This window comes from Plectropomus leopardus, chromosome 4 (assembly GCF_026936395.1).
Source record: "Plectropomus leopardus strain MGB_pleo_1.0 chromosome 4, ASM2693639v1, whole genome shotgun sequence".
Lineage (NCBI taxonomy): Eukaryota > Metazoa > Chordata > Actinopteri > Perciformes > Serranidae > Plectropomus > Plectropomus leopardus.
In genome coordinates, this window is record NC_142179.1 from 26,926,137 (window position 1) to 26,943,321 (window position 17,185).

Sequence of the window (17,185 nt, forward strand, 5' to 3'; positions counted from 1 at the left end):
ATTATCAATCTGGCAACACTGCTGGCGCACTTCCTGGGGGCTTGGGCCGTTCCCTTTTGTGTTTGGCCACTGTAGTTCTCCTACACACCTTTTTTCAGTCCTGCAAACTCACCACAAGATGCCACTAAATCCTACACACTGGACCTTTAACTTCACCTTGTATGAGGTCGATTAGTTTGTCATTCACTTTTACATCTAAGCACAGAGGCAGCCTTTTTTGAAGTGGCATCCTCCAAATTGATGTCCAGCAGGTGCAACAAACTGCAGCAGATCTTGTGGAAGCTCGGTGGCAGTTAAGGACAGCAACTGCAGGAAGTCCTCATGATTTGGGGGTTGATGCATGTGTGCAAACCATAAACTGTATGTAGGTGCAAACACTAAATTTGACGTTTTCACGTGTCAGTAGCAGCGTCTTAAATGTATTCAGTAATTATTACAAATGTTAAGTATCATATTAAAACCGTCTTTGGTTGCCATTTGCATTAGGTGTTTTTGAATCATTTTCTAAATTTAACTTTATATAAACTCTGGTTCAGTTTTTAGCTTTGCTGTTCCTGTGAATATAATAACTACCCCTGCGTGCGCGGGTTTGTTCGATTTTAATCACTGAAACAATCCACGTGGGCGGGGTTTAAGGATTACAGTGATTTCTAAAGAAGTCCATAGAACTTTTAATTGAAAATTAGACACGTTATAAATCAATTGACCATGTTGTCTCCAGGGAAAGGAAAAAGACCCAAGTGGCTGAGGGCTCAGCAGTCAACCAGATTAAAATTTCATGGTGCACCCTCACCGCGGTGTGTTTGATGCCTGCTGGCTGAACGCCGCCCGCGTTGCGCCATTTTGAAATGCTGGGAGAGGCAGAGGCGAGGGAAATCTCAAAGTAGAGTGCAAAGTCTGAAATTCACTCCTGAGGATTGTAGTTGACTTTCTTTGGCTGAAAACTGCTTCGCGCTGTCTGTATCAACTGGACCGACGACTTGCGAGGTCTTCGGAGTTTCCAGCAGCACTCCCCGGTGTATTCCTCCACTGCTCCGCGGTCAGAACCACCCAGCCGACCCGGGTCAGCACTGCTCCACTCCAGGGCCCGAGCCCGCTACAGAGACACCCTCTGTCCGAGCCGCTCACCATGGCAGGTAAAACTACACCGCAAACACCGTCAGAGTGTGCGAGGTTTAATTATTATTCGTCTGTTAATGTCCTGCTCAGCACAGATGATGAGTTTGTCTCTGTTATGGTTCACCAGCGCAGGCTAGCTAGCTAGCTAGGATACTTCCAGGATGCTAGTGCATGTCATTGACAGCGTGAAAGTGAGAGTTTTCACAGCAAACACGCTCAAACTATCTCCTGTGCCCAGGAATACCACACGCCACTTAAAATGTTCAACATGTATGAAAAACCGTGCGATCTTGTTCTCATATTACAGATTTCAGCTAAGTTAGCACCAGGCTAACGCGTGTAAAGTTGTGTCGGATGGTGGGTAAAACTTGGGCTTGTGTTTCGTGCAGGGGCCGGTGGTGGGAACAGTGATGTGCAGTGGTGCTTTTCCCAAGTCAAAGGAGCGATAGATGATGATGTCGCTGAAGGTAAGTCCATGTGGTGGTCACTAATAGTGGCTAAAATGCACTGTCTGACCTACATCCTGTGCATGCTTGTTTTGGAGTTAGCTTTAATGCTACTTGTTTCATGCAAGGTGTTATGAGTGAGTGCTATTTAAAAGCAGTATCCTGTTTGCAATGAAGCAAAGCGGTCATCGGTGTGGCACATACTTCCTTATAATCTAATAGGCTCTTTAAAAACTATCAGCATTCATCTATGTTTTGCATAATATTTGCAAAATGTGATTGATCACTACTTTTACAACTCCTGGTAAAGTATTTGCCAGTGTGTGTAATGTCATGTTTGCATACTTTTGAGTGAAATGCATACCATTGAATGAATAGTGGAAAGTTTTGCCCTCTGCAGGATATGGGTATTTTGTAAACATGAAGGAAGTTACTGATGCAGTGCGTTTATTTGGTTGAGCAACCAGTTTGCTTTACTTCAAATGAGTTTCACAGAGTGCACATTCCTGCTTTGCTCTTTTGGTATCCAGCCATGCAATAACTCCTTTGACAGTAAAGTGGCTTTCTAGAAACACTGTCTTTATAATTTAGGATAATCCATGTACAGGTTGGATTTCATCTATTTTCTAGAAAATAGTAGTTCACACTAACAAAGGATGACAAAATGTCTGTGATCATGCTGACTTGCTGGAAGATTGTTTCTGCAAAGAGGCTTTGCTGTTGCAGTTCTCAACTGCCTGCATGGCTTGGCTGGATACCCTTTAGTGGTATTTGAGGAAATATTTGTGATTAAGGCAAATTGAGCATTGCAATGCCATAGACAATGTTAATGCAGATATAGTACAAAAATAGCACCCATGGGGTAGGTCATTTCATGTACATATACTTTCCGTTTGACCTTCTGCATAAACAGAGAAAACCAGAGGTGGATTTTTCATTGTCAAACGAGGCAGTTCACAAACACTCTGAACACCTATGTTTACAGTACATGATGGATTTATTTGTGTGTAAAAGACGACACAGTTGTTTACTGTAAGCTTTGCCTGAGAGTAAGTATTAATGTGAGCCTCTCCCTGTGTCAATACATAGCAGTACACTGGCTGACAACTCAACAGTGCAGTCGTGTTGCAGAAATGCTCTCCTTCACTCTGCCCTCCTCTGCTTTATGTGAGAGTTTGTATGGAGTCAGATGGTATCAGGCACTTTGTGTGCTGTGGTGAGAGAGGAACAACACCATAGTCTATATTAAGGCCTGCACTCCCTCAGAATAGTGCCAGCCTGTAAACAGGGATTGATTGTTGTACTGTAGGATTTGATGAGAATGCTTGTCTTTGAAAAGTGCTGAATAGCAAAATGGCACTTTTTTTTTCACCCTCCAAGGATGTTCAGCACACTTTGAGTTCCATTGCACTTTGTGATGTGTACATATATATATATATATATATATATATATATATATATATATATATATATATATATATATATATATATATATATTCGTCATTGCTCTGTTGTGTTTTCACCATGGCTGACATGGTCTTCTACCCTCACAGGTGGACAGAACAGGAGGAAACACACAACATCTTTATTGGTCTTTAAGGATAGGATTTTATGCGCCGTTAGGAGGAAATGAATCATTGAACCAGAAAAGCCTCGCATGCCAGTTCAAAAATGTTTCTACATTGAACACACTTCAAATGTACACAACAGGTTCCCTATTACAGTAGCAAATAAGAGTCTGAAAAGTGATGATTTGCTAATTATGCTGCTTTATTGACAGCTGACATCATATCCACTGTTGAATTCAACCACTCTGGGGAGCTACTGGCCACTGGGGACAAAGGAGGTCGTGTTGTCATCTTTCAGCAGGAGCCAGAGGTACGTTTTGGGGACTCGTAGGATTTAATTAAATGTTTACAAATCATGCAACCTTTTTTTTTCTTATTTAATACATTTATGATTACTTAAACGGGTTATTTTACTGGATTCAGACTTTAAGCCAAAAATACTGTTTGGAGAAAAAAAAAAAGGGAAATACTGTGGCTTAATCATGCATTAGCTGGAACGCTGACGCTTGCTGTCAGCATAGGTCTATTTCTAGCAAAGTGATACTTGAACTTAACTCTGATCTGTGGTCTCGTTGTTTAGAGTAAGAATCAGCCGCAGTGCAGAGGAGAGTATAATGTTTACAGCACCTTCCAGAGCCACGAGCCTGAGTTTGACTACCTGAAAAGCCTTGAGATCGAGGAGAAGATCAATAAGATTCGATGGTTGCCTCAGAAGAACGCAGCACAGTTCCTTTTGTCTACAAATGGTTTGTAATCCAGCGTAATATTATCACATTCACTCACTGTAGTAGCATGAGTTGGTGATTTTGAGCCGGAAACATTTGTCTGTTCTCTGGAGACAGCAGTTACTTTAGATTTGCACAGTTTTTGTTACTGATGATGAGTTTTCCATCTCCGCTCCGTCTCATTGGCAGACAAAACCATAAAGCTGTGGAAAATTAGTGAGCGCGACAAGAGACCAGAGGGCTACAATTTAAAGGAAGAAGATGGGCGCTACAGAGATTTTAATACTGTCACAACACTACGGGTGCGTACACGTTTCTTCATCACTGTCCCATTAAATTTGAAGATGTGTCTGTAATTTCTAATGTTCTTATTAACCATGTGCTAAAATGCTGCAGTTGACTTTACTCGAGACCTTTACTTGAGACCAATTCTGTTGCGCTAATTGCGTTGCTGGTCATTAAATTTAAATTTAATTAGCTGGGGGTGCCGGTGGCTCAGTTGGTAGAGCCCCATGTACAGGCGCTGTGTCCGATTCGACCCCGCGGCCGCTGCCGGCCCCGGCCCTTTGCTGCATGTCATCCCTTCTCTCTCTCCCCCTTCATGCTGTGTCTGTCCTATCTAATTAAGACAATAAAAGCCTCCAAAATATCTTTAAAAAATGGCATTAGCTGAAACAAAGGTATCATTTCTTTTAACCATTGTCCTTTACTCAGTAAGTCTTTGAGTTGTCAGTTGTTTGGATTCATTGAGACATTTCACAGCAGATTATTGCCATGTCTTACCAGCAAAAGCAGTAACTCAAAGTGCAACTCATAGAAATAACAACCCATTCCTGCAATTCAATGTTATTAATTACACTCGTGTCTTACAAGTCAAACTTTCTGCTCGGAAAAAGTTTTACTCCACGTTTTTACTCTCTGGTTGTGTGCATCCTCCTTTTTGGGACACGCTGATCTATATTTATTGAATTGTTTCCAAATATAGACTCAGTTTAAAAGACCAGCCTGTTACACGCTGTGTTTAACAGATAGTTAACTCTTGCTGTTAGTGTTAGTGTTAGTGTCAGTGAAGCCTTTTTTTTACCCCCCAGATGTCTTGTGAAATCTCAAAAATCGGCCCATTTGGAATATTGTTGTATTTACGCGCCAACCAGTTTGGCACATTTTTTTTTATGCCTGTTGGAAGAAAAAATCCTTCGAATACAATTTCCCCTGAAATGAAAGTGATAATAACCCCTCTCTCATCCCAGGTACCAGTATTCAGGCCCATGGACTTGATGGTGGAAGCCAGCCCTAGACGAGTGTTTGCGAATGCTCACACCTACCATATCAACTCCATTTCAGTCAACAGTGATTGTGAGACGTACCTGTCTGCAGATGACCTGCGTATTAACCTATGGAATCTGGAGATCACGGATCGCAGCTTTAGTATCCTTTTCTTCCTAATTCAATGCAGCCGTCATTTCCTGTAGGTCTTGACAAATTCCTCTTAATTTTCTATTCTGTGGAAGAAAGGCTAGGCGTCATGAAACTACTCTCTTTTCTGGGAAATGCAACATTTTAGGCCAATACAAATATCTTCCATGTGTTCTGAGGAAAAAAAAGGTGTCAAACTTGTGATCCATTTTAAGTGAACATAAGTTTGCAGGAGTTTACTTTTTTTCTGTATATGTGTATATATTTGTATGCGTGTGAAATAACGAATGTGTCCTAGTTAGTTTAGCTCCTTCCTGTGAGGTAGCTCTGACTCACAGTCAGATTATAATCCCCCGCATGCGTCCTGTTCACCTGCCCACCACGCATCAGTCAACTTGGACACAGTCAGACTGTGCATCACTCAGTCCCTGCAACAACACTGAAACCCACTGCATATTTTTCCATTTTAAGCCAGTGATCAGTCCTATTCAGTATGCTGACCGTACGAGCAATGATTGTGTGACTCAGGGCTGGTGTGTTTAAAAAAAAAAAAAAAAGTAGACAGTTTTAATGCAGATCAAACATTGGTTACAGAAAATAATAATTTTGGTGCGCAATGGTGTTTTCCACTGTGTCATGTCTGATTCTACCACCAGATGTCCCCAAAGTAACAACTTTTTAACCTGCACTCAGAGCAACTTAACACAGTCTGAATATTTTCAAGCTAAATTTGTACATTTGATGCCTAAATAATTTTAGTGTGAAGAAGGATTGAACTGAGCCATCCACATGACTGAAGCTCTGCTCAGCTGTATTTATATAGCACTTTTCATACAACATTCAAAATCTTCACAAAGCAAGATTAAAATAGAACAGACAAAAAAAGTAAAAACAAGACAAAACAAACAAAAAAATAACAAACAATAAAAAGTTTTAAAAATTACATCACTAAAGGGATACAAAAGAAATGGTAGAAACACCAAAAATAAGACTTACAAAGCAAGGCAGCAAATGACGGGGCACCTTAAGTAAAAGCCAGGTTAAAGAGATATGACTTAGCATTTTTTTTTAATGAGTCCCTCAGATCCTCAGGCAGACTGTTATGGAGACTAGGCTGATGGTCTAAGAAGAGAGATCAAGGCCAAAAAGTTTGTTAATTTAAAAAAAAATTTAAAGGTTTGAAGTTTTATTAAGTTTTGATCTTGAATCATGAAAAATGTCATGGTTCATTTTTTTTTAAATAAAAATGAGTGTAGGAAAAGGTTAATTTTAAGTTAAATATAATTTTGATTTAATCCTGCTATTCTTTTGAATAAATTATTTTTAATTTTCACTTGTATTATTTCATATTTGAGGTCTTATTTTTTCACTCTAAGTTTCAAATTTTATTTTTTCAATCAATCATTTTTATTTATTTATGTTTTCATTATATTGGCTCCACAGTGGCCAGCCACTAATTGATTTAAAAACTAGAGAGAGAATCTTAAAATCTTCTTGTTTTTTTTTTTGTTTTTTAAATTGATAGGAAACCAATGCATTGACGTAAAAACAGGAGTTATATGCTGTTGAGTGTCTGCCCTCTCTAAAGGGAGCGAGTCTAGCCAAATGCTACTTGCCACTGTAAATGCATTCACCAAATTAAGTAGTGCTAATGGTGATACGCAACAAGTTCAGAGCATCATAGTAGATAACATCGTGAATGCTTGATTACATAGGTAGACATTTTCTTACCAAATAATCATTCAGTTGTACTATTTTTGCATCCTTATCAACCTCTAAAAATCTACATATGCTCTCCCACAGCTGTGCAAAAGCTTTTGGGTTAACCACGGGTTAAATGGCAGTGGCAGATGTCTGTTTAGCTTTGACCTTAACCTCATGTTTTCAGATATTGTTGACATAAAGCCAGCCAATATGGAGGAGCTGACAGAGGTGATCACAGCAGCAGAGTTTCACCCCAACCAATGCAACACTTTTGTCTACAGCAGCAGCAAAGGCACCATCCGCCTGTGTGACATGAGGGCATCGGCACTCTGCGACAAGCACGCCAAACGTGAGTCAGTTTCATATATGCCATGTGCCTGCAGGGGAGCTGTTCGATCCTGAGCTGTGCCTCTGGTATGCCTCGGGAAACAGGATAGACGATGAAACTAAAACAGGTTACATTTTCTGAGGAAAATTGCGTGCTCTCTTCAGTAGGAAGACGGTGCTCTAAAACATACCAAGAAACTGAAAATCCCTGACTGAATTGTCTCAATTGTGAGGCCAGCCTTTCTGTAAAAGGCAGTGGCAATACAATATTTATCAGCCAACACATGTTGAGAAGAAAGCGGTTCTAGTCCTGGGCATTTTGGCTGGAAGGTATCTTTTTTTAACAACTGAGCTACAGGATCTCCCAACAACTCTGCCTTAACCACACTTTAAGTTTCCTGAGGTGAAGTCTTAATTAGTGAAGCAGCATACATGTGTGCGAGCTGGCAAGTTTTGATAAAGGTGAAAACTTGTGTCAAGTATCGACACTAGTTATCTGCACCACTCTTTGGTTAGCACGGAGGAACTCGTAGAGGCAAGAGAAAAGTTAGACGTAATGAGGATCAAATCCGAGACCCTTCCTGAGGAGAAGTCTTAATGAGCTGAACGCCGTACACCTGTGTGAGCTCAACAGCAGAAAGGTGAGGGAGACATTGCTGCAAAAGTAGCTAAATATGATGGCAGGGACCTTAAGTTTAAAAAAGTGAAGAAAGATTCAGGCATCACTGAATGGCATATTGCTGTTCAGAGAAAGAGGTGGATCTCGTCAGGCTCGAGAGGACTTTCAGAAAAATTAATGAGAATAGATGATCATCTTAATGATGACCTGTTTGTTTTTGCTTTCTGATGGAGGTGGCTATAGACCGTTAGCACAGCCAGTCCAGTTAATACAGCAATAGCGTCATTGAATTGAGCCAATCAAATGTTTTTTTTACTGTGTAGACAGTTTGCTTGAGAGAGCGAGAGAGATGTGTGTGAAAGATGACAGCATGAAGCAACTAACCTGCTACAGGCTGTGTCTGATGAGACAGTTTTTCCCAAAGCAGCACTACACAGCTTGATCGACTTACCTAAATCAGCTTTCTCCACTATAAACATTAAAACCAGCGAGCTCCTACATGTGTTCATGAGAATGGCACCAACTCCATTCAAGCCAACACTGAAACTGCTGGCAGGGCACAGGCACATTTCTCTCACGTGGAGCGTAAGTACAGAAAAGGTCAACAATGGGCTAATCATGACAATAATAATATAATAATATAGATAAATGTGGCTTTTCAAGACTATTGTTTGCTGTTTTTGTAAAAAAAAAAAAAAAATGTAGCTAGGATTAATTTTATTCACATTAAAGATAGCTGTTTTTTTCATAAAGAGCCAAACAAGTTCAGTGTGTGTGTATGTTAAAAGTGTCCTCCTTTTGAAAGTTTAAAATAATATTGCACAAATAATATGAAAATGTACATTGTTGATTTGTATTTAATCGATGTAGGAGTAGGCTATGGGACGCAATTCAGACCTTTTGAGGTTTGGACCTTTGCTAAGAGGACATTTAGGAACTGGAGCTGTTTAACTCTTTAATAATGGGGAGGGCACTGGCAAATTAGCATGCACTTCCATAGAAACTGAAGGTTCATTTAATGGCAGTCAGCTTATACTAATGTCATTTATCCTTTTCGTTTTTAAGAGTTTGAAGAGCCAGAGGATCCGAACAATCGTTCGTTCTTTTCTGAAATCATCTCATCCATCTCTGACGTAAAGTTCAGCCACAGTGGACGCTACATGATGACCCGCGACTATCTGTCCGTCAAAATCTGGGATCTCAACATGGAGTCCCGGCCAGTAGAGACATATCAGGTCTGTTGTCATGCTAAGACAGAAGTCATCATGTAAATATCCAGGTCTCAGGACAGCTGATTGTAACTACAACACCTCTTCATCACTTTCTTTGAACAGGTGCACGAATATCTCAGAAGTAAATTGTGTTCACTCTATGAGAATGACTGCATCTTCGACAAGTTTGAGTGCTGTTGGAATGGGAACGACAGGTGAGTAACTTGTCTACTATAAACACATTAATTCAGGGTTCCCGCCGTCATGAATTTTCTGGAAAAGTTGTGAAATTAGAAAAACTGTTTTCCAGGCATGGAAATGCGTAGTGTTGAATATGAACTGTTTTGGCTACGGTTTAAAATATGTTCATAAAAATCCCGAAACATGTCTAAGGTTGTGTGAAATACGTTCCTTGTGTGAGTAATTTAAAAACTAACGCTGCACTGCCTGACTGCCGAAACATTCAGGTTCAAGCAAGGTGACAAAACAATTATTAAACACGTCCATAATGCAAACGTCTGAAAGAAATAGATACCATCTTTCAAAAATATAGTACAAACTCTCATTAAAATTACATCATCTATGTGACTTTTGGCTTTCTATCCCCACAAAAAGGGCTGTAACCTTGATTTTTTTCCAAAGTGCCAGTATGTGCTGTGCTTTATTTGTGGTGGGCAAATGCAGCTAAGTGATGAGAAGTCTAACAAGTGAGCCCACAAAGCCTGGAAACTTGTGTTATAATGTATGTCTGCATCGCTATATGGACCTACTCATTCTAAAAAATTAAGTCACAAAAAGGAGGTAAAATATTACGGGGAAATTTGTAGGAACCCTTTTTACAAGGTAAAAAGAAGCATGTTGGAGAACTTTGTGCTCTGGTAGATATTACCGTAGCAAAAGCCAGATTTGCATTTGAGAAATAAACGTTTGTATTTCCTTACACTTTCAGTAGGCATGCAAATGTTTTGGTCTGACCCTTATTTATCACAACACAGGTGGCTTATCAGTAACTGCGGTTATCTGCTCAGTGCAGACCATATGGCTGCTCATGATTTGGTTTGGGTGGCAGAGGGGTGTTCTGCAGTTGCTTTCATTATTATAATGTATCCCATCACTCACTCGTACCTCGTCTCTCTGCAGCGTTGTGATGACCGGTTCATACAACAACTTCTTCAGGATGTTCGATCGAGGCTATCGGCAGGACGTAACCCTAGAGGCGTCGCGGGAGAACAGCAAACCACGATCGATACTGAAACCTCGCAAAGTAAGCACAGGGGGGAAGCGCAAAAAGGATGAGATCAGTGTAGACAGTCTGGACTTTAACAAGAAGATCCTCCACACTGCGTGGCATCCTCTGGACAACATCATCGCTGTGGCCACCACTAACAATCTGTACATATTCCAAGAAAAACTAAACTAGCATTTGTTGAACCGCTCAGATCCCAGTTTCCGCTCACGCCCCACTGCTCTTATATACTCATACAAACGATATCTGTCTGCTTTTGGCTAAATCCCCGAGTCTTGATATGATCTGCCCTCACTGACGTTAGTATTTAATGTGACAAGACAACAAACAGTGGCATTAACAGAGTACATCCCAGGACGCTGTCAGAAGCACATTTTTCTTGTGTATGACAAATATAAACATGCAGGCTTTGTAGATCTGAGTTGAGAATTTGGGATTTAGCATCTAATGGTTTTCGCCATTAGGAGCACTCTACTCACCAAGCTAAAGTTTGCTACTCCACTACATCCCAGACCAAAGGGAAAATGTGTTTAACACACATATTTGGCTAGTTTGTTTCAATATTCTTTTGTGCCATCATGATTCATTTCTATGTCATAGCTACCAACTGTTAGGTTTTTGAGGCTACCATGTTTTACTAGTTTGAATAGGAAATGATTTCTTCCATTCATGTCTTTCTGTCACCAAGTCCCTTCTCGTGCTGCTCTGAAACACAGTGCTAATACACGCTGTCTACACTCCATAGTTGCCCCTAGTATTTGTCAAGTTGCCAAGTTCACTCATCATTTCTTTCCTTATGTACAGTATGGTTATGGCTGTTAAAGGACTATTCTCGTATTTATCATGTTCTAGCTCAATCTCTACAAATAGTGTATAATTACATTACTGCTAACCCTTGTCCGCAGCATACCAGTGTTTATTAGATGGTTCTTATTCATTTCTCTACAGTAAGAAAGTCAGCAAACTGACTTGACTTGTATTTTATCACAGTGAACTTTTTGTTATCTTTGATCAAGTCAGAGTAAAGCCATGTTTCCACCAAATATTTGCGGTATAATACCCTAAGAACCAGCGCGTAATCTGTAACCTGTAACTGCATTTGTGCTAAGCGTTTCCACTGCAGACAGTCCTCGTAAATCTAGGTGGTGTTTTACAGGATAACAATAGCTTCATCACTGTTCCGTCCAGCTCTCGCTATATTTCCTCTTCACAGACGATGCAGAGGAACGTCCGTGGAACAGAGTTGTGCACTGGCATTTTCAGAACAAAAAAGAGCAGGCTGGAGTGTTGACAGTCTCTGTCGTAAACGATGGGATATTTGAAAATAGCAGTTTTGTGCAGTGAGTTCTTGTAAAGCGAGAGCCTTCGTTGTCTCGTGACCAATCAGTGGAATGCAGTGTTTCTGGCTCCACCGGTTAGGATTGGATCAGTGTGCTACATACCTCAGCAGAAGGGCGATGAAAAACATGATGGAGGGAAACGGTTCTATCGGTACCATCCACAACTTTTGACAATGGAAACACAAAAATAACCGTCCAATGTGTAACAAACTTAACTGAACAGGACTTCTTGGTGGAAACTAGGCCTAATTGTTCCGTGATGTAACAGCTGTAAGCAGAAGAGCTCGGTTCAAGCATCCTGCAACATCTGACATAAAAGTTAAGTTACTTAAAATCAACCTTTCAAATGCAGAAAACAGTAAAATCAACCTTTCCCCTATTAATACATCCACGTTTCTTAATTTTGTCTTCTCGAGGCTCTGATACAGTAGCTTGTAAATACACTGGCTTTTGATGAGCTGATGCTCAAAACTGGAACGCTGGATTGTCGTCAGCATATTATCATCAGGATTTCAAACCAATACCTGGTCTCCGCTACGTTACCAGAGTCTGACTAAATGTTCACTGACACGGATCTTTTATCTGTGTTTCAAGCCTTAATGGTGATTTTCTTTATGCACTTAAAGGTGTACGTTTAGGAAAATGGTCAGCAGTAATGTATATATAATGTGTAGATAATGGCAAAAAAACATGAAAAGAAACACCAACATAGTCCTTTGACATGGTCACAAGAATGCTGTGCGCACACATTTGTGAGGTATTGTGGTTTTTTGGAGTTGGAAGAAGGCTAATCATGCCAAAGTAACCAGTCCTACACATCCTTAGGTTATGCTCATTTAGAGCTGTCTTGCAGACCAGGTGCCCCTGCTCATGTGTGGACCCCGTTATGAAGCTCAGGACAAACGCTTATATAAGTGTAAGGGCATGATGGCATGATGTAGCCTAATTCTCTCGTGGTCGGTGGCACTAAAAGTTGAGTGCCCATGCCAGCTTCCCCACACAGCCTGCTGTATTGTTGCAAATTGATTGATCGCTTTAATCTCTGGATCTAGTTTCTGTTTGTAGAGTTTTTTTTAATGATGTTTTGTACTGTACCTGATGATAAAAGAAGAAAAATCACTATAGCTGATTTATTTTTGTATAAATTAAGGCAATAGGATTACAGTCTGATCACTGTAGTTTCTTTAGCTGTTTATCTCGGACTGATTGTCGATGGAAATGTCGCCTGATCCGGTGACCTTTTTGTCACGACTCTGGGACATTTTGTTCATTCTGGCAGGAATTTTAAAAGCTAGACTTTTCGTGACATCGAGAGAGAGTGTGATGTTTCTCACGTGGGATGTCCAAAGAAAAGTATTTTCAGGTGTCAGTACCTCTTTAGTCATAAGCACTATAACAGTTTATTTTTTTAATTTGGCTGACTGTAACTGATGTTTGTGTAGATCTTATTTGAATGCTTCAGAGCTAATTTGGATATTCTGTTTTTGTGCCATGGTTTTTGTTTCCTGATGATTTTCTCGCTGTGAAAGAACAGGCCCCCCCGTGGGTCTAAATGGGAAAGACATATTTAATCAACATTTAATGTTAAAACTGTTAACGCTCTCTAAAGCTAGTCATGTCAGTTGACTACACAGAGTTACTTATTTTCAATGATATTATGAAATGTCTTCTCTCTCCTGGAGAATACAGAGTTGTTTATTTAAAAAAGGAGAATTTGTAAGGCACTTGCAGGTGACTGTTGAATAGAAGTGTTCATAAATGACTGCTTTGAACATGTAAAAATACTTTATAAATTTAAGTCTGCTGTTTCTCTGCTACAATATGCTTCAGTCAAACCAATTCTCTTCTGGAGCAAACAGGTCGATTACAGTACAGTTTTACTCTTCGTTAAATGTACACTTTAGGACAGATTAAGCCATTGAATCAGAACATGAAGTTTATTGATCCACAGGATCATATTTTTGTTAGTCAATGTGTCAATTTCACCTTTTAAGAGAACTGATTTCTAATCACCAAGATACCACCGAAATAACCACCCATCTTCACTGATGGTGTGAAGCTACTGCTGAGTGTCGCTCTCTCAGGGCTTGTGGGTAATGTCCTCTACAAATAAGACACTTTGCTAATCTCTCTTTTTTAATTTTTGAAAAACAACTTTTCTTTATTGTCTGATGCAAGGTTGCGCGAGGTTCATTTGAATTATTTGCATTACGCCACACACGTGTAAACCTGTATTATGTGGCACCTTTGTCCCATTCCATGATCAAGGATGATCCAATCAATTAGCCAACAATCAACAAGGAGAGTTTTTTATTCAAAATAAGAGATCAATGATCAGCTTTTTCTCGACATTCGTCCAAAGGAAGCATTTACTCAATTATTTTTCAATAGCTATTGCTTTAGCAACCTGTTAGAAGATGTGAGAAATGCTTGAAAATTTAAAAAAAATCTGTTTTTTTAAAATGCTATTGGAGCAAAATTGACAAGATTTCTCAAAAAAAAAAAAAAAAAAAAAAAAATCAGGTAACATTGGCTTTTCAAAAATCCCGTCTTTGCAGATGCAGCAGAGGCGGTCATCACAGACTGTATGAGTGTTGGAGCATTATTTAAAAAACAGTTACTGGCATTCATAAAAGATGAACAATTAACCGATATACGTCACTTTCCCCTCATTGTCTTCATAGCTGTTGTTCAAGGCTACAGTGTAAACCACAAAGAACCCTAATGCCTTCTCTTATAGCGTTAAAAAAAAAAAGATAATCAAGTATGTTTCTTGGACTCTGGCATGCCAGACAGGCGACTGCTCAGGGGAATTTACCGCTGCTCTGTGATCAAAACCTTTACTTTTGGAGAAAAAAACAGCTTTTCAGGACTTTTAAAAACTGCCTTATTCACAGGTAGACCATACACTTTTTGAAATTCAAGTTGCTATAATGTTTTTTGAACCTTGGGTCTTGATATCTCAAGGAAACGGTCTAAATTGGAGTTGTGAGGTTTTTCCACTTGAAGCAGCATTATATACATGTCTAATGTATCACAGGTGTTAAAAGAAAATGCACTTTTTATTTTTGTGAATTTCATTAATTTGTATGTTTTCGTTAATTTCTTTCAAGGGGCTCTTGAATAAAGATTGTAGGAGAGTTTTGGTGATCTGTGTGGGAGGGGAGGGGGCTACAAATGGTTCATTGTACAGCGATGTTTTTGTCTTTGTCAAATGGAATAAAGTACAATTTAGATGAAAAGTAATAAAGAATTTCAAACCTGAATTCTGAATAAAAATGACCAAACTGCTTTATATTTTGTGTATAGAGGATAATGTGCTGAAAAATGTGAAATGATCACATCAATAGAGCCTTTATTAAGATATTATTTGTTACCGTGGAGCTTTGAGTGCTAAAACTAAGCCCTAAGTACTGTTATTAAATCGAAAAGCATTTCAAAACATGTCCAGGCTGATTTAAGGCCCATTTCATCACCAAATCAGAGTTCCTGTGGTGCTTTCAAAAGGATAAAATATTTTCAAATACCTGCAGCGGTGCTAGACAGTGATGTGCTCTTACCAAAATGGTAGTCTTAAAAAATGTACTTACCAGTCTATGATGGCATCCATCCAGTTCATAAAAGACTGCACAGACCCTTTTATGAATCTTGAGGAGAGATGCAAACAATTGGCCAAAAGTGTGGACTCGAGTCACATGATTTGGACTTAAGTCAGATGACTTTAGACTCAACTTGACAAAAGCAAAAAAGAAAAAACTGCAACTTTAAACACAAATGACTTGTGTTTTCACTTGGACTTAAAAATACTTGATACCTTTCACTAAGATTAAAATACACAATTTAAAAAGTGTGCCAAAAAGTGTACTTAATTTTCCTGAATCACCTACTGTGAACGCTCTTCACTTTGATCCACTTCGATCCACTTTGTTTGAATCAATCCAACTACAAGTTTAGGAAGAGAACTATGAGTAATGTGACGTTACTGAGCGCCTGTTAGAAAAAATATATAATAAAGATTATTGAGTTCACATGCAAAAACTATGCAGTGGTCTTCAAAAACAAATTATTATAGTATGCAAATTGGTTGGGTCTAAAATTACAAATGATGACACAACAACTACACATTTTAAAAAGCCTTTATGATTTTGTAAATTTAACTTATTTCTCAGTTGTTAAAATGGCATTCAATTTGCTGAAGAGCACATTATGACCTGTTCAGGACTTCCAACTTTAAGTGTTAGACTTGGGACTTGCCTGCCTTGATTTAGGACCTGACTTGGAGCTTGCAAAATAATGACTTGGTCTCATCTCTGCAATAAACCGATCCTCTACAAATGTACAGAAAACACTACTTATGGCAATGCCTGCCTCCCCACATAAATAGTTAAGTCTTACCAATGCAGTGCTAATTTTAGGAGCATGCTGCTACTATCATCAGTCCACAAACCTGCACAGTCTCGGACAGAAAGAGAGAATCCACCCAGCAGGTCCTGCACTCTCATCAGCTAGAGATGATAGTGAACGTGTACTTTTTTGGTTCAAAAATTCAATCAAACTTTGGCACTTTTTTTTTATAATTGCATGCATGACACAACAGTAACTCTCTCTCTCTCTCTCTCTCTCTCTCTCTCTATAGATATATATATATATATATATATATATATATATATATATATATATATGTATATGTATATGTATATATGTATAGGTATCTTACTACTTACTGTGCAATAATATTTTATAGCCTATATTTCTATATTTCTACAGTAGACTTAGACTTAGACTTAGACACGTTTATTTATCCCACTTGTGGGAAATTAACTTGTCACAGCAGCCGTGTGTACAGAAAAAATATATAAGAATATCAATATATACAATATATATATATATTAAAAATAGGCATGTATCAAAGAAGAAGAAAAAATGTACAGGTTTTAAATACAAAAATCAAAGATATACCAGAAAAAAAATCAAAGATATACAGATTAAACAAGATGCAGGTAAGAATGTGGGAGAATGAGGGAGCACTGTTGTTGTATTGTAATAAATAGTAATAAGGATAATTAAGCAGGGGCAAATTTTAAAATACAACTGAAAGAGAAAAAAATAAAAATACCACCAGTAAATATAATACTACCAGTATAATACTACCAGTAAATATACCACACACCACACAGTATCTGTATAGGTAAAAAGTGTATATGATTTTATATTACTTTATTTGATCTTATTTGTATTTTGTAATATTTGATCCTTTTTTGCACTCAAATCTCTTTTTTGCATTTTTCTGTTTCTGACTCTTGAGCTGCTGTAAATGGGTGAATTTCCCTGCTGTGGGATTAATACAATTATTTTGAAGATTGTTGTTCCCCAGCACAACAGTAATGTCCTTTTCTGACACGTATTTTGAAATGAAAACAAAAATTGCCCATCACTGACTTGCCTGGGGCCTCCCTGTAGTCTC

General features: G+C 38.8%; 1 protein-coding gene across 1 annotated transcript; it reads left to right on the forward strand.

The window, feature by feature from the left end:
• The first annotated feature begins 791 nt into the window (after positions 1 to 791).
• On the forward strand, positions 792 to 14,987 carry ppp2r2aa (protein phosphatase 2, regulatory subunit B, alpha a). The gene is made up of 10 exons (XM_042487729.2): positions 792 to 1,136; positions 1,509 to 1,586; positions 3,346 to 3,443; positions 3,714 to 3,879; positions 4,048 to 4,160; positions 5,109 to 5,286; positions 7,163 to 7,327; positions 8,990 to 9,159; positions 9,259 to 9,350; positions 10,276 to 14,987. Exons 1-10 carry the CDS (start codon positions 1,130 to 1,132, stop codon positions 10,553 to 10,555), a joined length of 1,347 nt encoding a protein of 448 aa, XP_042343663.1. The 5' UTR covers positions 792 to 1,129; the 3' UTR covers positions 10,556 to 14,987.
• The last annotated feature ends 2,198 nt before the right edge of the window (positions 14,988 to 17,185 follow it).

Excerpts from the sequence above, each read along its gene's own strand:
- ppp2r2aa (XM_042487729.2), top strand. Across the intron at positions 3,880-4,047 it reads GTTCCTTTTGTCTACAAATG|ACAAAACCATAAAGCTGTGG; the intron begins GTTTGTAATCCA and ends TCTCATTGGCAG. Across the intron at positions 5,287-7,162 it reads GATCACGGATCGCAGCTTTA|ATATTGTTGACATAAAGCCA; the intron begins GTATCCTTTTCT and ends TCATGTTTTCAG.